The sequence below is a fragment of the Oncorhynchus tshawytscha genome, linkage group LG10, assembly GCF_018296145.1.
Source record: "Oncorhynchus tshawytscha isolate Ot180627B linkage group LG10, Otsh_v2.0, whole genome shotgun sequence".
Taxonomy (NCBI): Eukaryota; Metazoa; Chordata; class Actinopteri; order Salmoniformes; family Salmonidae; genus Oncorhynchus; species Oncorhynchus tshawytscha.
The window spans coordinates 71,885,772-71,907,975 of NC_056438.1; the positions used below are offsets into that span (position 1 = coordinate 71,885,772).

Sequence of the window (22,204 nt, forward strand, 5' to 3'; positions counted from 1 at the left end):
CATGATATGAGGATATGCATGGCAAAGATAGCCTATATTCTGGATTGGCTCTATTAGGCTCCATCTGCCCCTAGTGGTGTGCAACGTGTTTATCATTTAGAATATCAAGGTACCGTTGTCTGTTGTTTACAGTCGGTTCACAACGTTCTAGGAGTGGTTTAATGCCAGTAACAAGAGACCTCTATGTTCAAACAGGGCCACATTCTTCTATCTTGTTTTTCTACTATTGACTTCTTGTCAGTATTTATTTTATTTTATGATTCATCGTCAGGGCTGGTTATCTTTTCTTGTCACACACACACACACACACACACACAGTTGACACACACTGGCCTATCTCCCAGTCTCTTACTTTTTCCACTTGTGTGTTTGTTTATTCTTACATTGGCTGCTGTGCGAGACGTCTCAGGAATGGAGTAAACGAGGACAGAGGAGAGGAGGAGTGGGATGAGCTGAGCCAGTCCATTCAACTGGATACACAGCCTCCCCCAGTCCTTCCCTCTTTTATTTCTCTATTTTTCCTTCTTTCTATGCCTCGCTCTCTCTCGGCTCTCTCACACTGCTCTCTCTCACACTCTGCTCTCTCTCACGTTCTTCACTCTCTCTCGCTCCACTCTCTCTCGCTCCACTCTCTCTTCACGCTCCTTGCTCTATCTCGCTCTCTTCGCTCCCTGCTCTATCTCGCTCTCTTCGCTCCCTGCTCTATCTCGCTCTCTTCGCTCCCTGCTCTATCTCGCTCTCTTCGCTCCCTGCTCTATCTCGCTCTCTTCGCTCCCTGCTCTATCTCGCTCTCTTCGCTCCCTGCTCTATCTCGCTCTCTTCGCTCCCTGCTCTATCTCGCTCTCTTCGCTCCCTGCTCTATCTCGCTCTCTTCGCTCCCTGCTCTATCTCGCTCTCTTCGCTCCCTGCTCTATCTCGCTCTCTTCGCTCCCTGCTCTATCTCGCTCTCTTCGCTCCCTGCTCTATCTCGCTCTCTTCGCTCCCTCTATCTCGCTCTATCTCGCTCTCTTCGCTCCCTGCTGCTCTATCTCGCTCTCTTCGCTCCCTGCTCTATCTCGCTCTCTTCGCTCCCTGCTCTATCTCGCTCTCTTCGCTCCCTGCTCTATCTCGCTCTCTTCGCTCCCTGCTCTATCTCGCTCTCTTCGCTCCCTGCTCTATCTCGCTCTCTTCGCTCCCTGCTCTATCTCGCTCTCTTCGCTCCCTGCTCTATCTCGCTCTCTTCCCTGCTCCCTGCTCTATCTCGCTCTCTTCGCTCCCTGCTCTATCTCGCTCCCTGCTCTATCTCGCTCCTTCGCTCCCTGCTCTATCTCGCTCTCTTCGCTCCCTGCTCTATCTCGCTCTCTTCGCTCCCTGCTCTATCTCCCTGCTCTATCTCTGCTCCCTGCTCCCTCTCTTCTTCGCTCACTCTCTGCTCTATCTCTGCTCTATCTCGCACTCTTTGCCTACTCTCTGCACTCTGCTGCTCTGCTCTGCTCTCTCGCTCTCTGCTCTCTTCACTCTCTGCTCTCTCTCTCTCACACTGTCTGTCTCTCTGCTCTCTCTGCTCACTCTCTGGTCACTCTGTTCACTCTCTGGTCACTCTGCTCACTCTCTGCTCACTCTCTTCACTCGGCTCTCTTCACTCGGCTCTCTTCACTCGGCTCTCTCTCTCACACTGTCTGTCTCTCTCACACTGTCTGACTCTCTGCTCACTTTCTGCTCTCTTCACTCGGCTCTCTTCGCTCTCGGCTCTCTTCGCTCTCGGCTCTCTTCGCTCTCTGCTCTCTTCGCTCTCTGCTCTCTTTGCTCTCTTCGCTCTCTGCTCTCTTCGCTCTCTGCTCTCTTCGCTCTCTGCTCTCTGCTCGCTCTCACTCTCTGCTCTCTCTCTCACACTGTCTGTCTCTCTCACACTCAGTCTCTCGCTCTCTGCTCTCTCTCTCTCTCACACTGTCTGTCTCTCTCGCTGCTCACTCACTCTGCTCTCGCTGGCAGATCTTTAGATGGCAAAACGGCATTACCATCAGTCCAGGGCTTCAAAGCCTGTGTGGTGAACAAATAGTGTTCCCTTAACCGTTTGCTCCTCTAAGAATAGTCCTGTATGCTTAGCTGGGTCGGTCTCTAACCAAGTCTGGGCCCATTTCTAACTTGTTCTGCCTCATGCAAGCCAAGTTTAATGATCTACTGCAACTCAAACAAGGCTTGGCTTAGCTAGGGACAGGCTTGGTTTAGCTAGGGACAGGCTTGGTTTAGCTAGGGACAGGCTTGGTTTAGCTAGGGACAGGCTTGGTTTAGCTAGGGACAGGCATGGGATAGGCTTTGTTAGCTAGGAACAGGCTTGGTTAGCTAGGGAGAGGCTCGGGACAGGCTTGGTTAGCTAGGGAGAGGCTCGGGACAGGCTTGGTTAGCTAGGGAGAGGCTCGGGACAGGCTTGGGTTAACTCTGGACAGGCTGTGGAACCAGGCCTGGTCTGCTGTCCTGCATGTAGGGACATTAAGTTGGATAACTACATTATGACAGGGAGGGAGTGGCTGGCAGGCTTGGAATAACCACATCAAACAGCCTGAAGGTGTTTGGACTTGCTGAGTTATGACATGTGTTTTTAAAATGTTAACAAGATGCATAATGCATAATGTTTTTGTTAGTAGTTAACAATTGATTGACCCCTTTTGGTCATGTTTGTCCCCTCCTGCTCTCCGTCCATCCATCTGTCTGTGCAGGGTCTAAAGCCCCAGACACGGTCCGTGGTTAACTCTCTCCTCTCAGGGGCCTTAGCTGGAGCCTTGGCCAAAACCGCTGTGGCCCCGCTGGACAGAACCAAGATAATCTTCCAAGGTAGGCAGCAACACTTCTCACATGCTTTTGGAATAGTGAAGAATCAGTTATTTTTATTTTCAATGTCATACATTTTTGTCTATTTATTTCCTTCATTGTAGTGTCCTCAGCAAGATTCTCTGCCAAGGTGAGTTGTTTGACCCATGTACTGTGTAAAATTCATTTGATGATGATTCATGATTCACCCAGTGGTGTGAAGTACTTAAGTAAAAATATTTTCAAGTACTACTTAAGTAGTTTTTTGGTGTATCTGTACTTTATTTTACTTTGACTACTTTTACTTCACTACATTCCTAAATAAAATATTGTACTTTTTACTCCATACATTTTCCCTGACACCCAAAAGTACTCGTTACATTTTGAATGCTTAGCAGGACAGGAAAATAGTCAAATTCACGCACTTATCAACCGAACATTCCTGGTCATCTTACTGCCTCTGATCTGGCAGACTCAACTAAACACACAGGCTTCGTGTGTAAATGACGTCTGAATGTTGTGCGGCCGTGGCTTTCCGTAAATAAACAACAACAACAAAATGGTGCCGTCTGGTTTGCTTAATAAAATGAATTTGAAATTATTTTTTACTTTTGATACTTAAGTATATTTTAAACCAATTACTTGTAGACTTTTACTCAAGTAGAATTTTACTATCGTTACTTTTACTCAAGTATGACAGTTGGGTACTTTTTCCACCACTGGAAACACCTTTGTGATGATGGTGATACTGTTGATAATAATGATGATGATGATGAGACCCCATGCTGTTGGTCCACCCCCAGGAGGCGTATAGGTTGATCTATCGGACCTACCTGAAGGATGGCTTCCTCAGCCTGTGGAGGGGCAACTCTGCCACCATGGTGCGGGTCATCCCCTACGCTGCCATCCAGTTCTGTGCTCACGAGCAGTACAAGAGACTACTGGGTGGATACTTCGGCTTCCAGGGAAAGTGAGTAACCATGCATATATAAACGAATCTTGTCCAGAGGCTAGGTTCCTGCCTAATAGGGAATAAGATATTCTTAGAGAATCCCTACAGAGAATGCTAAATGTTTTATCCATTCTCCTAGCAAGAAAAGTAGCGAGCGCATTGTGGCACCATCTGCTGACTATTTTAGAGAATTGTGTTCTCAACAGATGTGCCAAATTTAGTTCCGTAATTTGGAGTATTACTCTTCGGTCATATCTCCAATATTATTTGGAATCTCATCACAAAATCGTACATATAAGTACATATAAGTGTCCAGGCAATGTTGTTCTGCACTAATATGGCTGTTGACTGATGTTCAAGCAAGCATCTTAGCCTGATTTATCCTCTCCTTCTGGCAATTGTGTAATTCAGAAACATAAACAACTTAGCTATTGAAATGCAAGCAGCAGGTGATGAGACCAGTTGCAGAATGCATTACAATACCAAAACATAACAATATTTAACTCAAGTCAACCCTACCAACATGATTGTAATACATTCAGCAGTACTATTCATATGAACCTACTGGACCTCCTTAGCACAAATAAACAAGAATATGAAACAAAGTTTGTTCACTTTATTAAAAATGATGAGGATTGTGATTAGTCTCGACAGAACCGCATGTGTTAATCCTGGTCCTGAGGATCCAAAGGGTGCACATTTCCCCCTAGCACTCCACAGCAAATGAAACTATTCAACTTATCAACAAGCAAGGCTTGATATGACTGTTTTTTACCACTTGCCACTATGTAACACCATTTTCATGTCATTGTATGATGCAAGGATGCCACTTTACAAAATGCATTACTATCCTTCTACCATAGAGAATCAGACAGATATATATAGGCTACATTCTGCCTATTGGCTTCTTTGCATATTCAAGCTTGTCTCAAAATACAACAACTTCCTTTTTAAGGCTCTCCTGGAGGATGGTTGGCCACCCTTGGTACCCTATTTAATATTGCAACATTACAATTACAACCAAATACTTTTTTATGTCTTCATAAAATAATTCCCTCCAAGGCTCAAAATTAAGGACGCCCCTGTCATCTATGAGACGATAAAAAAAAATGTCTACAAGTTCAAAACAGACTCCGGGACAGTTCTAGAAAAGACAAATCCACACAGTTTAGCTCAACAATGCACACGTGGCTGTAGGCTACACACAAGTGTTTCTAAATTCAATTGTCGGGATTTTACCATTTTCAAAAGTGTACCGCGTGCTTGAGCATTTTCATGTAACATCGACAAAGAACAATCACAGACTGAGCATGCCCACTGACTGGTCTCAGTTCCAGGTGCAACGCACGCATGCACACCTGGAACTGAAGCTAGTCAGTGGGCATGCCCAGTCTGTGGGTGTTCTTCCACCAGCGCAGATGGCCATGAGTGTTGTGGAGCTCATTATACACCACCTTCACACTGTGAGAGGGAGAAAAGGGGTAGGTAGAAGGATTGGGAGGGAGAGAGAGGGGGAATTAGAGATCAGGGCATGACAAATGACCAGTGAACGATGAGATAAAGAAAGACCACTCACATCCACCTCCTAGTAAAGGTCTGACTGTAGGTGTAGCCTATCTCTCATTGTTGGTGACGCCCATTGCAGATTATTGCTAATCCTATCCTCCTGTGATTAATCAAAGACTCCATCTCCTCCATGTAGCGAGTCAGATCCTCCAGGACCTTCTCAAATCTGGCTCACACCTGAGGGAGATGAACACATTACACACACCCGTAAACATAGATAAAGGCAGGTTTCCAGTAGAACAGTACAATGTTGAGAAAAGGGCAAATCTGTAATTACTTCGATTGGGGTTGTACTGTCTTTTCAAATGTGTTGGTGGATATCATACACTGCACTGCCAGAAACTAATAATACTTTGTATATGATAGACATTTAATCATAGGACTGGATGGTTTCAAATACTAACGTAAATTAGCTAGCTAGCTAGTTATTCTACTCAAGGCCTTTTAAAATAGGAAGTCAATGCTGCTGTTTACAGCTAGTGTTAGACAACTAGCTAGGAATTGTAATAACGTTAACTAGGTAGGCCAAAGCAATGTACAGTTGTGGCCAAAGGTTTTGAGAATGATACAAATATTAATTTTCACAAAGTCTGCTGCCTCAGTTTGTATATACTCCAGAATGTTATGAAGAGTGCAAATGAAAAATGCCATGCAAATGAACTGAATCCCCAAAAAGCATTTCCACTGCATTTCAGCCCTGCCGCAAAAGGACCAGCTGACATCATGTCAGTGATTCTCTCATTAACACAGGTGTGAGTGTTGACGAGGATAAGGCTGGAGATCACTCTGTCATGCTGATTGAGTGCGAATAACCGACTGGAAGCTTCAAAAGGAGGGTGGTGCTTAGAATCATTGTTCTTCCTCTGTCAATCATGGTTACCTGCAAGGAAACACGTGCTGTCATCATTGCTTTGCACAAAAAGGGCTTCACAGGCAAGGATATTGCTGCCAGTAAGATTGCACCTAAATCAACCATTTATCGGATTATCAAGAACTTCCAGGAGAGCGGTTCAATTGTTTTGAAGAAGGCTTTAGGGCGCCCAAGAAAGTCCAGCAAGCGCCAGGACCATCTCCTAAAGTTGATTCAGCTGCAGGTTCGGGGCACCACCAGTACAGAGCTTGAAATAGCAGCTAGCAGAGTGCATCTGCACGCACAGTGAGGCAAATACTTTTGGAGGATGGCCTGGTCTCAAGAAGGGCAGCAAAGAAGCCACTTCTCTCCAGGAAAAACATCAAGGACAGACTGATATTCTGCAAAAGGTACAGGGATTGGACTGCTGAGGACTTGGGTGAAGTCATTTTCTCTGATGAATCCCCTTTCCGATTGTTTGGGGCATCCGGAAAAAAGCTTGTCCGGAGAAGACAAGGTGAGCGCTACCATCAGTCCTGTGTCATGCCAACAGTAAAGCATCCTGAGACTATTCATGTGTGTGGTTGCTTCTCAGCCAAGGGAGTGGGCTCACTCACAATTTTGCCAAAGAACACAGCCATGAATAAAGAATGGTACCAACACATCCTCAGAGAGCAACTTTTCCCAACCATCCAGGAACAGTTTGGTGATGAACAATGCCTTTTCCTGCATGATGGAGCACTAATAGGCTGCTGTCAGTCAGGATGTGGCCCAGAAGTTAATTGACAGCATGCCAGGGCGGATTGCAGAGGTCTTGAAAAAGAAGGGTCAACACTGCAAATATTGACTCTTTGCATCAACTTCATGCAATTGTCAATAAAACCCTTTCACTTATGAAATGCTTGTAATTATACTTCAGTATTCCATAGTCTCATCTGACAAAAATATCTAAAGTCACCGAAGCAGCAAACTTTGTGGAAATTAAGATTTGTGTAATTCTCAAAACGTTTGGCCACGACTGTATAGCCAGATGTAGTCATGAATAGCCAGCTAAATAACTGGCTAGGTAGCTAAAGTTATAACTTTTAGGAACTAGACCTAAACGTGTTCGCTGACAGGAAAACCTATTATTGGTAACATCAGCTAACAGGATAGCCTCTTTACTTTGGGAGGCCGGTACACATTGGTGTATCCATTGTGTACAGGTCTCCCAGAGCGAAAAGGCTACCAAATCACATTTATTTATATAGCCCTTCCTACATCAGCTGATATCTCAAAGTGCTGTACAGAAACCCAGCCTAAAACCCCAAACAGCAAGCAATGCAGGTGTAGAAGTACGGTGTCTAGGAAAAACTCCCTAGAAAGGCCAAAACCTAGGAAGAAACCTAGAGAGGAACCAGGCTGTGTGGGGTGGCCAGTCCTCTTCTGGCTGTGATTATAACAGAACATGCCAAGATGTTCAAATGTTCATAAATGACCAGCATGGTCAAATAATAATAAGGCAGAACAGTTGAAACTGGAGCAGCAGCACGGCCAGGTGGACTGGGGACAGCAAGGAGTCATCATGTCAGGTAGTCCTGAGGCATGGTCCTAGGGCTCAGGTCCTCCGAGAGAGAGAAAGAAAGAGAGAATTAGAGAGAGCACACTTAAATTCACACAGGACACCGAATAGGACAGGAGAAGTACTCCAGATATAACAAACTGACCCAAGCCCCCCGACACACAAACTACTGCAGCATAAATACTGGAGGCTGAGACACTAGCAGGAGGAATGTAATGCTAACATGGTTCACGTTAATTGTTAACTGTGTCACACTGCTGAAGATCACAAGTCTCTAGCTAGCCAGCTAGATACAGTGCATTCGGAAAGTATTAAGACCCCTTCACTTTTTTTCCACATTTTGTTACATTACAGCCTTATTCTAAAATGATTTTTAAAAATTATAATTATCATCAATCTGTACACAATACCCCATAATGACTCCCCCATTTTGCAAAATATATTAAAAATCAAATACTTATCTTATTACATAAGTATGCAGACCCTTTGCTTTGAGACTTGAAAATAAACTCAGGTGCATCCTGTTTCAATTGATCATCCTTGAGATGTTTCAACTTGATTAGAGTCCACCTGTGGTAAATTCAATTGATTGGACATGATTTGGAAAGGCACACACCTGTCTATATAAGGTCCCACAGTTGACAGTTCATGTCAGAGTAAAAACCAAGCCTTGAGGTCGAAGGAATTGTCCGTAGAGCTCCGAGACAGGATTGTGTTGAGGCACATATCTGGGGAAGGGTACCAAAAAAATTCTACACCATTGAAGGTACCCAAGAATACAGTGGCCTCCATCATTCTTAAATGGAAGAAATTTGGATCCACCAAGACTCTTCCTAGAGCTGGCCGGCAGGCCAAACTGAGCAATTGGGGGAGAAGGGCCTTGGTCAGGGAGGTGACCTGCTAACTGTTCCAAATGGCTGAACTGAATTTGATAAAAGGGCTTTTATGTACTCTGCGCCATCAGCTTGGAATGCCTTAGAAAATATTTTTAAACTGGAAGAACTTGTCCCGATTTGGTGTTTTTAAATCATTGATGAAGGATTTTGAGGCTAATTCCTTGACCTGTCAATCTTTTTAATTTGCTGTTTTATGATTTTGTTATACTCCTGTGATTTCTATGTTTTTTACTAGATTACTTGTTGTTTGTCATGTTGTCTGTCTAATTGTTAATGACTTGGTGCTGCCTATCTTGACCAGGACGCTCTTGAAAATGAGATTTCAAATCTTAATGAGCCCTTCCTGGTTAAATAAATACAAATATTTTGGGTTCTGATTGGGTATGACAATTGGACAATTGGACAAAAGCTCATTAGGCATTTATTATGTAAGTTATATTCTTCAAGAATTAATGGGTAGGTGTGTAGATCATTTTAAAGTCATAATTAATGACGCAATCACCGATTGACCCTTTAAAAACTTAAATCGAGTACAGGCTTAACTGAATGATAACCGAGACTGAATATAATAAGACATTTTATTGAATAGTTTTGGTTAGGCCTCGTCTCTGAGCAATACTCCCCAGAGCCAGATGCTGATGATAGGTTGCCCAATGCTGGGCAGCAGGCATCGAAACACCCGTGCTGGGGAAAGGAGTTCCAATGACGAGCCTTAAGATTATTATGTTGGTGGTGGTGGAAGGTTGTTGGAAGACTGTTGCTTTAAAACAACAAGTTGGAGACACAAGGTAGGAGGAGTATTTATATCTCAACTCAAGAGTCATGCCCATGGTTGAAAGAAAGGATAATGATTAGTCGCGATTGAGCCAATAGGTTAATCAGCAACCGTGGTGGAATTGCCTTGCTCATAGGCTGATGAGTGAGATCAGAAGCAATGTGAATTATGGGTTTACTAGATGAATGAAAAGTGGCTATCCATTTAGACCAGCCGTACTGGTTTAACATTCGTAACTAAACTACCGTTCAAAAGTTTGGGCTTACTCAGAAATGTCCTTGTTTTTGAAAGAAATTCACTTTTTTTTGTCCATTAAAATAACATAAAATTGATCAGAAATACAGTGTAGACATTGTTAATGTTGTAAATGACTATTGTAGCTGGAAACGGCTGATTTTGGATGGAATATCTACATAGGCATAGAGACCCATTACCAGCAACCATCACTCCTGTGTTCTAATGGCATGTTGTGTTATCTAATCCAAGTTTATCATTTTAAAAGGCTAATTGATCATTAGAAAAACCTTTTGCAATTATTAGCACAGCTGAAAACTGTTGTTCTGATTTAAAGAAGCAATAAAACTGGCCTTCTTTAGACTAGTTGAGTATCTGGAGCATCTGCATTTGTGGGTTCGATTACAGGCTCAAAATGGCTAGAACAAAGACCTTTTCTTCTGAAACTCGTCAGTCTATTCTTGTTCTGAGAAATGAAGGCTATTCCATGTGAGAAATTGCCAAGAAACTGAAGATCTCGTACAACGCTGTGTTCTACTCCCTTCACAGAACAGCGCAAACTGGCTCTAACCAGAATAGAAAGTGTGAGGCCCCGGTGCACAACTGAGCAAGAGGACAAGTACATTAGTGTGTCTTGTTTCTCAAACTAGACACACTAGATGCCTCAAGTCCTCAACTGGCAGCTTCATTAAATAGTATGCGCAAAACACCAGTCTCAACATCAACAGTGAAGAGGCGACTCCGGGATGCTGGCCTTCTAGGCAGAGTTCCTTGGTCCAGGGTCTGTGTTCTTTTGCCCATCTTAATCTTGTCTTTTTATTGGCCAGTCTGAGATATGACTTTATCTTTGCAACTCTGCCTATTGTCTGCTGTTTTTTCCAGGTTTCTCAAGCCTGGATCCAGAGCCTAGGTATTCAAAGACATTCAAATCAGTCCCTTATGTATCCTGTGTACTGTGTTCCAGAGCCCTGCCGCCGGTGCCAAGGTTACTGGCGGGTTCTATGGCTGGTACCACAGCTGCCATGCTCACCTACCCTCTGGACATGGTGCGAGCCAGGATGGCTGTCACGCCCAAGGAGATGTAAGACAACTACCCCTACCTCTGAGAACACACACACTCCCACACACAGTACATTCGGAAAGTATTCAGACCCCTTCCCTTTTTCCACATTTTGTTACGTTACAGGATCATTCTAAAATGTATCAAATATTTTGTTTTCCACATCAGTTTACACACAATACCACATAATGACAAAGCGAAAACAGGTTTTTAGACATTTTCACACATTTATTAAAAAGGATCAACATAAATACATTTTTTTTACATTAGTATTTAGACCCTTTGCTATGAGAATTAAGAACCTGATGGTCACTCTGACGGAGCTCCAGAGTTCCTCTGTGGATATGGGAGAAACTTCCAGAAGGACAACCATCTCTGCAGCACTCCACCTATCAGGCCTTTATTGTAGAGTGGCCAGACGGATGCCACTCCTCAGTAAAAGGCACATGACAGCCTGCTTGGACTTTGCTACAAGGCACCACGCTTTGGCCTGAATGCGTTACGTCTGGAGGAAATCTGGCACCATCCCTACGTGGAAGCATGGTGGTTGCAGCATCATGCTGTGTGGATGTTTTTCAGCGGCAGGGACTAAAATTTTATTTGTAACATGCGCCGAGTACAACATGTGTAGACCTTACAGTGAAATGCTTACTCACAAGCCCTTAACCAACAATGCAGTTTTAAGAACCCCCCCCCCCAAAAAAAGCAGTTGCCATACCAGGCAGGGATGCAACCTTTCAGGATGCTCTCGATGGTACAGCTGTAATACTTTTTGAGCATCTGAGGACCCATGCCAGGGGGAATAGGCGTTGTTGTGCCCTCTTCATGACTGTCTTGGTGTGCTTGGACCATGTTAGTTTGTTTGTCTGATGTGGTCACCAAGGAACTTGAAGCTCTCAAGCTGCTCCACTACAGCCCCGTCGATGAGAATAGGTGCGTGCTCGGTCCTTTTCATGTCGTCCACAATCATCTCCATTGTCTTGATCACGTTGAGGGAGAGGTTTTTGTCCTTGCACCACACAGTCAGGTCTCTGACCTCCTCCCTATAGGCTGTCTCATCGTTGTCTGTGATCAGGCCTACCATTGTTGGCATCATTAAATGATGGTGTTGGAGTTGTGCCTGGCCGTGCAGTCATGAGTGAACAGGGAGTACAGGAGGGGACTGAGCACTTACCCCTGAGGGGCCCCCGTGTTAAGGATCAGCGTGGCGAATGTGTTGTTACCTACCCTTACCACCTGGTTGGGGGGGGGCCCATCAGGAAGTCCTAGGTTGCAGAGGGAGGGGTTTAGTCCCAGGGTCCTTACCTTAGTGATGAGCTTTGAGGGCACTATGGTGTTGAACGCTGAGCTGTGGTCAATGAATAGCATTCTCACATAGGTGTTCCTTTTGTCCAGGTGTGAAAAGGCAGTATGGAGTGGAATAGAGATTGCGGCCGGTCATAACCGGCCGCGACCGGGAGGTCCGTGGGGTGACACACAATTGGCCTAGCGTCGCCCGGGTTAGGGAGGGTTTGGCCGGTAGGGATATCCTTGTCTCATCGCGCACCAGCGACTCCTGTGGCTGGCCGGGCGCAGTGCGTGCTAACCAAGGTTGCCAGGTGCACGGTGTTTCCTCCGACACATTGGTGCGGCTGGCTTCCGGGTTGGATGACGCTGTGTTAAGAAGCAGTGCAGCTTGGTTGGGTTGTGTATCGGTGGACGCATGACTTTCAACCTTCGTCTCTCCTGAGCCCGTACAGGAGTTGTAGCGATGAGACAAGATAGTAGCTACTAAAACAATTGGACACCACGAAATTGGGGCGAAAAAAGGGGTAAAAAAAATCTATTTAGAAAATGTCAGTGAAGACACTTGCCAGTTGGTAAGCGCATGCTCGGAGTACACGTCCTGGTAATCCGTCTGGCCCTGCGGCCTTGTGAACGTTGACCTGTTTAAAGGTCTTACTCACATCAGCTGCGGAGAGCGTGATCACACATTCGTCTGGAACAGCTGATGCTCTCATGCATGTTTCAGTGTTGCTTGCCTCGAAACGAGCATAGAAGTTATTTAGCTCGCTCGTCTGGCAGGTTTGTGTCACTGGGCAGCTCACGGCTGTGCTTCCCTTTGTAGTCTGTAACAGTTTGCATGCCCTGAGTTTCGGAGCCGGTGTCGTACGATTCGATCTTAGTCCTGTATTGATGCTTTGCCTGTTTGATGACTGGGAGATTCGTCAGGATCGAGAAAAAGATGAACGGAGCAAAGTACAGAGAGATCCTTAGTGAAAACCTGCTCCAGAGCGCTCAGGACCTCAGACTGGGGGGCAAAGGTTCACCTTTGAACAGGACAACAACCCTAAGCACACAGCCAGGACTATGCAGGAGTGATTTCAGGACAACTCTCTGAATGTCCTTTAGTGGCCCAGCCAGAGCCTGGACTTGAACCTGATCGAACATCTCCTGAGACACCTGAAAATAGCTGTGCAGCGATGCTCCCTATCCAACCTGATAGAGCTTGAGAGGATCTGCAGAGAGGAATGTGAGAAACTCCCTAAATACAGGCGTGCCAAGGTTGTAGCGTCAAACCCACAAGAAGACACAAGGCTGTAATCGCTGCCAAATGTATTTCAACACAGTACTGAGTAAAGGATCTGAATACTTATGTAAATGTGATATTTCAATTTTTTAATTTTAATACATTTACAAAAGATTCTAAACCTGTTTTTGCTTTGTCATTATGGGATATGGTGTGTAGATTGATGAGTGGGAAAAAATGATTTAATCCATTTTAGGATAAGGCTGAAACGTTAAAAAAATGTGGAAGAAGTCAAGGGGTCTGAATACTTTCCGAATGCAGTGTATACACACACACACACACACACACAGACTGTTTGTGGTGCTGCGAATAACTCTCACTTTACATCCCATTTCTCTTCTCCCCTCAGGTACAGTAACATAATCCATGTGTTTGTGCGTATCTCTCGTGAGGAGGGTTTGAAGACACTGTATCGTGGTTTCACCCCCACCATACTGGGTGTGGTGCCCTACGCTGGACTCAGCTTCTTCACCTACGAGACTCTCAAGAAAATGCATGCAGGTACTGCAGTGTCTCAGTTGTCGTGTCTGTCTAGTCTGTCTCTCTGTCTAGTCTCCATCTAATCTGTCTAGTCTGTCTCTCTGTCTATTGTCTGTCTCTCTGTCTAGTCTGTGTCCAGTCTATATAATCTGTCTAGTCTACCTCTGTCCAGTCTGTCTGTCTCTCTGTCTAGTCTGTCTCTGTCTAGTCTGTATCTAATCTGTCTAGTCTGTATCTAATCTGTCTAGTCTGTCTCTCTGTCTAGTCTGTATCTAGTCTGTCTGTCTAGTCTGTATCTAATCTGTCTAGTCTGTCTCTCTATGTCTGGTCTGTGTCTAGTCTGTCTCTGTCTAGTCTGTCTCTGTCTTGTCTGTATCTAATCTGTCTAGTCTGTATCTAATCTGTCTCTCTGTCTAGTCTGTCTCTCTGTCTAGTCTGTATCTAATCTGTCTGGGTCTGTCTCTTTGTCTAGTCTGTCTCTTTGTCTAGTCTGTATCTACTCTGTCTAGTCTGTATCTAATCTGTCTAGTCTGTATCTAATCTGTCTAGTCTGTATCTAATCTGTCTAGTCTGTGTCTAGTCTGTCTGTCTAGTCTATCTAATCTGTCTAGTCTGTATCTAATCTGTCTAGTCTGTCTCTCTCTGTCCAGTCTGTCTGTCTATCAGCAATACAGTGCATGGCTATATGTAAATATAAGGTTTCCCACTGACATGAACCCTGGCCCACCCATCCCTGTCTCTCTTTCTGTCTGTCTCTCTCACCCACCCACTCCCTCCCTCCCTCCCTCCATCTCTCTCTCCATCTCCCTCCCTCCCTCCATATCTCTCCATCTCCCTCCCTCCATCTCCCTCCCTCCATCTCTCTCTCCATCTCCCTCCCTCCCTCCATATCTCTCCATCTCCCTCCCTCCATCTCCCTCCCTCCATCTCTCTCCCATCTCCCTCCCTCCCTCCATATCTCTCCATCTCCCTCCCTCCATCTCCCTCCCTCCATCTCTCTCTCCATCTCCCTCCCTCCATCTCTCCATCTCCCTCCCTCCATCTCTCTCCATCTCCCTCCCTCCCTCCATCTCTCTCTCCATCTCCCTCCATCTCTCTCTCCATCTCCCTCCCCCATCTCTCTCTCCATCTCCCTCCCTCCCTCCATCTCTCTCTCCATCTACCTCCCTCCCTCCATCTCTCTCTCCATCTACCTCCCTCCCTCCCTCCATCTCTCTCTCCATCTCCCTCCATCTCTCTCTCCATCTCCCTCCCCCATCTCTCTCTCCATCTACCTCCCTCCCTCCATCTCTCTCTCCATCTACCTCCCTCCCTCCCTCCATCTCTCTCTCCATCTACCTCCCTCCCTCCCTCCCTCCATCTCTCTCTCCATCTACCTCCCTCCCTCCCTCCATCTCTCTCTCCATCTACCTCCCTCCCTCCCTCCATCTCTCTCTCCATCTACCTCCCTCCCTCCCTCCATCTCTCTCTCCATCTACCTCCCTCCCTCCCTCCATCTCTCTCCCATCTACCTCCCTCCCTCCCTCCCTCCATCTCTCTCTCCATCTACCTCCCTCCCTCCATCTCTCCCCATCTACCTCCCTCCCTCCATCTCTCTCCATCTACCTCCCTCCCTCCATCTCTCTCTCCATCTACCTCCCTCCCTCCATCTCTCTCTCCATCTACCTCCCTCCCCCATCTCTCTCTCCATCTACCTCCATCCCCCATCTCTCTCTCCATCTACCTCCCTCCCCCATCCTCTCCCTCCATCTCTCTCTCCATCTACCTCCCTCCCCCATCTCTCTCTCCATCTCCTCCCTCCCCATCATCTCTCTCCCATCTACCTCCCTCCCCCATCTCTCTCCATCTACCTCCCTCCCCCATCTCTCTCTCCATCTACCTCCCTCCCCATCTCTCCCTCCTACCTCCCTCCCCCATCTCTCTCTCCATCTACCTCCCTCCCCCCATCTCTCTCTCCATCTACCTCCCTCCCTCCATCTCTCTCTCCATCTACCTCCCTCCCTCCCTCATCTCTCTCTCCATCTACCTCCCTCCCTCCCTCCATCTCTCTCTCCATCTACCTCCCTCCCTCCCTCCATCTCTCTCTCCATCTACCTCCCTCCCTCCATCCACTCTCTCTCCATCTACCTCCCTCCCTCCCTCCATCTCTCTCTCCATCTACCTCCCTCCCCCATCTCTCTCTCCATCTACCTCCCTCCCCCATCTCTCTCTCCATCTACCTCCCTCCCCCATCTCTCTCTCCATCTACCTCCCTCCCCCCTCCATCTCTCTCCCATCTCCATCTCTCCCATCTCCTCCCTCCCTCCATCTCTCTCTCTACCATCCCTCCATCTCTCTCTCCATCTACCTCCCTCCCTCCATCTCTCTCCATCTACCTCCCTCCCTCCATCTCTCTCTCCATCTACCTCCCTCCCTCCATCCATCTACCTCCCTCCCCCCATCTCTCTCCCATCTACCTCCCTCCCCCATCTCTCTCTCCATCTACCTCCCTCCCCCATCTCTCTCTCCATCTACCTCCCTCCCCCATCTCTCTCTACCTCCCTCCCCCCATCTCTCTCTCCATCTACCTCCCTCCCCCATCTCTCTCTCCATCTACCTCCCTCCCCCATCTCTCTCTCCATCTACCTCCCTCCCCCATCTCTCCCCATCTACCTCCCTCCCCCATCTCCTCTCCATCTACCTCCCTCCCCATCTCTCTCTCCATCTACCTCCCTCCCCCATCTCTCTCTCCATCTACCTCCCTCCCCCATCTCTCTCTCCATCTACCTCCCTCCCCCCATCTCTCTCTCATCTACCTCCCTCCCCCATCTCTCTCTCCATCTACCTCCCTCCCTCCATCTCTCTCTCCATCTACCTCCCTCCCCCATCTACCTCCCTCCCCCATCTACTACCTCCCTCCCCCATCTCTCTCCATCTACCTCCCTCCCCCATCTCCCCCATCTATCCCTCCCCCATCTCCATCTACCTCCCTCCCCCATCTCCTCTCCATCTCCTCCCTCCCCCATCTCTCTCCCATCTACCTCCCTCCCTCCATCTCTCTCTCCATCTACCTCCCTCCCCCATCTCTCTCTCCATCTACCTCCCTCCCTCCATCTCTCTCTCCATCTACCTCCCTCCCTCCATCTCTCTCTCCATCTACCTCCCTCCCTCCATCTCTCTCTCCATCTATCTCTCTCCTCCTCCCTCCCCCATCTCTCTCTCTCCTCCCTCCCCCATCTACCTCCCTCCCCCATCTCTCTCTCCGTCTATCCCTCCCCCATCTCTCTCCATCTACCTCCCTCCCCCATCTCTCCCATCTACCTCCCTCCCCCCATCTCTCTCCATCTACCTCCCTCCCCCATCTCTCTCTCCATCTACCTCCCTCCCCCATCTCTCTCCATCTACCTCCCTCCCCCATCTCTCCATCTACCTCCCTCCCCCATCTCTCTCTCCATCTACCTCCCTCCCCCATCTCTCTCTCCATCTACCTCCCTCCCCCCCATCTCTCTCTCCATCTACCTCCCTCCCCCATCTCTCTCTCCATCTACCTCCCTCCCTCCATCTCTCCTCCATCTACCTCCCTCCCCCATCTCTCTCTCCATCTACCTCCCTCCCCATCATCTCTCTCCCATCTACCTCCCTCCCCCATCTCTCTCTCCATCTACCTCCCTCCCCCATCTCATCTACCTCCCTCCCCATCTCTCTCTCCATCTACCTCCCTCCCCCATCTCTCTCTCCATCTACCTCCCTCCCCCCATCTCTCTCTCCATCTACCTCCCTCCCTCCATCTCTCTCTCCATCTACCTCCCTCCCTCCATCTCTCTCTCCATCTACCTCCCTCCCCCCCATCTCTCTCTCCATCTACCTCCCTCCCTCCATCTCTCTCTCCATCTACCTCCCTCCCCCATCTCTCTCTCCATCTACCTCCCTCCCCCATCTCTCTCTCCATCTACCTCCCTCCCCCATCTCTCTCTCCATCTACCTCCCTCCCCCATCTCTCTCTCCATCTACCTCCCTCCCCCATCTCTCTCTCCATCTACCTCCCTCCCCCATCTCTCTCTCCATCTACCTCCCTCCCCCATCTCTCTCTCCATCTACCTCCCTCCCCCATCTCTCTCTCCATCTACCTCCCTCCCCCCATCTCTCTCTCCATCTACCTCCCTCCCTCCATCTCTCTCTCCATCTACCTCCCTCCCTCCATCTCTCTTTCCATCTACCTCCCTCCCTCCATCTCTCTCTCCATCTACCTCCTCCTCCCTCCATCTCTTTCACCCTCTCTCCCCTCCATCTCTCTCACCACCTCTCTCTCCCTCCATCTCTCTCACCACCTCTCTCCCCTCCATCTCTCTCACCACCTCTCTCTCCCTCCATCTCTCTCACCCCCTCTCTCTCCCTCCATCTCTCTCACCCCCTCCCTCCCCTCCATCTCCACCCCTCCCTCTCCCTCCATCTCTCTCACCCCCTCCCTCTCCCTCCATCTCTCTCACCCCCTCCCTCTCCCTCCATCTCTCTCACCCCCTCCCTCTCCCTCCATCTCTCTCACCCCCCCTCCCTCTCCCTCCATCTCCACCCCCTCCCTCTCCCTCCATCTCTCCACCCCCTCCCTCTCCCTCCATCTCTCTCACCCCCTCCCTCTCCCTCCATCTCCTCCCCTCCCTCCATCTCTCTCACCCCCTCCCTCCATCTCTCTCACCCCCTCCCTCCATCTCCTCCCCCCTCCCTCCATCTCTCTCACCCCCTCCCTCCATCTCTCTCACCCCCTCCCTCCATCTCTCTCACCCCCTCCCTCTCCCTCCATCTCTCTCACCCCCTCCCTCTCCCTCCATCTCTCTCACCCCCTCCCTCTCCCTCCACCTCTCTCACCCCCTCCCTCCCTGCCTCCATCTCTCTCACCCCCTCCATCTCTCCCCCCTCCCTTCCTCACATCCATCTCTCTTACCCCCTCCCTCTCCCTCCATCTCTCTCACCCCCTCCCTCTCCCTCCATCTCTCTCACCCCCTCCCTCCCTCCTCCATCTCTCTCACCCCCTCCCTGCCTCCATCTCTCACCCCCTCCCTGCCTCCATCTCTCTCACCCCCTCCCTCTCCCTCCATCTCTCTCACCCCTCCCTCCCTCCATCTCTCTCACCCCCTCCCTCCCTCCATCTCTCTCACCCCCTCCCTCCCTCCATCTTTCTCACCCCCTCCCTCCCTCCATCTTTCTGTCTCCCTCCCTCCATCTCTCTTACCCTCTCCTTCCCTCCCTCCCTCCCTCCATCGTTCTTGCCCTCTCCCTCCCTCCATCTCTCTCGCCCCCTCCCTCCCTCCATCCATCTCTCTCACCCCTCCATCCATCTCCCTCCCTCCCTCCCTCTCACCCTCTCTCTCTCACCCCTCCCTCCATCTCTCTCACTCCCTCCATCCATCTCTCTCACCCCCTCCCTCCCTCCATCCATCTCTCTCACCCCTCCCTCCCTCCATCCATCTCTCTCACCCCCTCCCTCCCTCCATCCATCTCTCTCACCCCCTCCCTCCCTCCATCCATCTCTCTCCCCCCCTCCCTCCCTCCATCCATCTCTCTCACCCCCATCTCTCCTCACCCCCTCCATCCATCTCCCTCCCTCCCTCCCTCCCTCCCTCCCTCCCTCCCTCCCTCCCTCCCTCCCTCCCTCCCTCCCTCCCTCCCTCCCTCCCTCCCTCCCTCCCTCCCTCCCTCTCACCCCCCCCCTCCATCTCTCTCACCCTCTCCCTCCCTCCCTCCATCTCTCTATCTCTCTCTCCCTCCCTCTCCAGAGCGGAGCGGTCGCCCCCAGCCCTACTCGTACGAGAGGTTGGTGTTCGGGGCATGCGCAGGTCTCCTGGGCCAATCGGCCTCCTACCCGCTGGATGTGGTACGGCGGCGCATGCAGACGGCGGGCGTGACTGGGCACACCTACGGCACCATCCTGGGTACCATGCGGGACATCGTGGCGGAGGAGGGCGTGGTGCGTGGACTCTACAAGGGCCTCAGTATGAACTGGGTCAAAGGGCCCATCGCTGTGGGCATCAGCTTCACCACCTTTGACATGACACAGATCCTTCTGAAGAAGTTGTACCAGCTGAGGTATAATAACAGGTAACCAATAAGGAGACACTGGTGGAGGGATGGAGAAGGCAACGGCGAGGGGAATGAGGACCATAGATAATAGCAGGACAGTCGCTCTATGAGAACCTCGGCACAAACGACGTGAAGGCTAGGATGAGAAAACAAACATTGTCGCTTTCTAGGATCAAGGCATAACGGATTGGGGAATGTGTGATTGAGTGATCCAGGTCAGCACAGTGGACACACACAGTGTGTGAAATGAATGTCTTCATCTTTGTGTATGTACATGGAGGCATGAAGTCTCATAAGAGGTACATTTGGTGGGTCATAATATACACACAGGTGCAATATGTTCAGTTATTTCATGTGTGTAATATTCACACAAAATACACAAGTGTGTGTGTGTGTGTGTGTGTGTGTGTGTGTGTGTGTGTGTGTGTGTGTGTGTGAGTGACACAACGCACACCTTCCGGGTGTCTCCCTTGCCTTGCGTCCCTACTTGAATAGGGGACCTTCCAACAGTCTGGATCAGATGAGTTGTTCCTGTCTATCTCCTTCCACATGAGTTGGATTTGACTTTTATCAAACGACAATGTGCCCCCATGAGATTTTGTTTTGTTTGGTTGATGATTTTTGTTTAATGAGTTATACCAAAGCATATACAAGACGGGCATTGTAATTAATAATATGATTTATGACTAGAGAAGATTGATATTAACATCTCTTTTTTTTTGGTACAGTGAAGTTCTCACAAGAAATATACATATTGTACAAAACATCCATAACAGACTGATCAGGTGGATCCAGGTGAAGCTATGATCCCTTATTGATGTCACCTGTTATTTACACTTCAATCAGGGTAGATGAAGGGGAGGAGACAGGTTAAAGAATCATTTTTAAGCCTTGATACAATTGAGACGTGGATTGTGTATGTGTGCCATTCAGAGGGTGAATGGACAAGACAAAATATTTAAGTGCCTTTGAACAGGGTATGGTTATAGGTGCCAGGTCCACCGGTTTGTGTCAAGAACTGCAGCGCTGTTGGCGGGGGTGCCGGGAGGGGGTGAGGGGCGGGGTGGGGGGTGATGTGGGGCGGGGAGGGGTGACGTGGGGAGGGAGGGTGACGTGGGGCCGGGAGAGGGGAGGGGTGACGTGGGGCGGGGGGAGGGGTGACGTGGTGGGGGGTGACGTGGGGAGGGGTGACGTGGGGGAGGGGGGAGTGACGTGGGGCCGGGAGAGGGAGGTGGGACGGGGTGACGTGGGGCCGGGAGAGGGGAGGTGGGACGGGGTGACGTGGGGCCGGGAGAGGGGAGGTGGGACGGGGTGACGTGGGGCCGGGAGAGGGGAGGGGTGACGTGGGGCCGGGAGAGGGGTTTGCTCCTCTGAGTAGCCCCAGCCCTCCCTGATTCTGCTTCTGTAGGACCACTATGCGTGCTGGCTATCATTTCTGTATAGAAATATGATTTTTTATTTTTTTATTTTATCCAGATAGACATCTGCATCTTATTAGTCGTTGCAGCACTATTATTAAAAGAAACGCACCTCATAACGTTCAGGGGATATCATTCAGTGCAAGTTATGATAAAGCACATGCCTCCTAGTAGTCCACTCAGAGACCTGTTTGAGTGACAGCCAGCTTGCACAGTGCCCCTCCAGTACCTGGATTGGGGAGCGCTATTCCACAGGGACCCTCCAGTACCTGGATTGGGGAGCGCTATTCCACAGGGACCCTCCAGTACCTGGATTGGGGAGCGCTATTCCACAGGGACCACATAAAAGGAAACCCCTCCAATAAAATGAGACTCCCCTCCTCTACTCTGTACAGTTTTTCTGGGTGTGGTGTTGTGTGATGCTTGCACTCCCTTAGTCTCTTCACAACACAGTTGGTTGCACTGGTGTCCTGTATACCTTCTACAGCTACTGTCTGCCTGCTCCCGGTTCAAGTTGGCCCTAAGGCACAGATCCAGGATCAGCATAACTTCCTCAAAACCTAACGATAATTTTGAGCGGGAGCTAACGTAAAACTGACCCTAGATCTGTGTGCATGGACAACATCATCGTTCTACCTTTCAGCCTAACCCAGGCCGACTTTGAGGTTTTGTTGTGTGTGCTGTGCTCTATTATAGTTAGTGCGCTTGGTTGCAAAATGTGATATGTGACTAAGTCCCAGCTCTTGTTACTGATTATTTTAAGTGCCTAAGAGAGGAGTAGTAACTATTTTACAATGACTGATGTAATACTTCACTAACTTTTTGTGGGTTGCTTAATTTTTCTCCTCGGGCCTCTGTGTTTTTCATATATCAGATGTTTATAATAAAATAGAGGAGGAAAATTGATGAGTAGCTTTGGAGTTCAGGGGTCAAACTTCTAAATATGAATGTAGAGCTTCTGACCCTGCTCCAATACGAAGGAGGTATTCATCCAGGATCATC

At 48.8% G+C, this 22,204-nt stretch overlaps 1 protein-coding gene across 1 annotated transcript in view; it reads left to right on the top strand.

Moving 5' to 3' along the window:
* slc25a42 (solute carrier family 25 member 42) overlaps nucleotides 1-20,703 on the top strand; it is a 28,095-nt gene extending 7,392 nt beyond the window's left edge. Inside the window, exons 3-8 of the mRNA XM_024436219.2 lie at nucleotides 2,697-2,811; nucleotides 2,913-2,938; nucleotides 3,591-3,757; nucleotides 10,586-10,702; nucleotides 13,600-13,751; nucleotides 19,481-20,703. Coding sequence (XP_024291987.2) covers nucleotides 2,697-2,811; nucleotides 2,913-2,938; nucleotides 3,591-3,757; nucleotides 10,586-10,702; nucleotides 13,600-13,751; nucleotides 19,481-19,806 — 903 coding nt within the window. The 3' untranslated portion in view covers nucleotides 19,807-20,703. The remainder of the gene's footprint in view (nucleotides 1-2,696; nucleotides 2,812-2,912; nucleotides 2,939-3,590; nucleotides 3,758-10,585; nucleotides 10,703-13,599; nucleotides 13,752-19,480) is intronic.
* The last annotated feature ends 1,501 nt before the right edge of the window (nucleotides 20,704-22,204 follow it).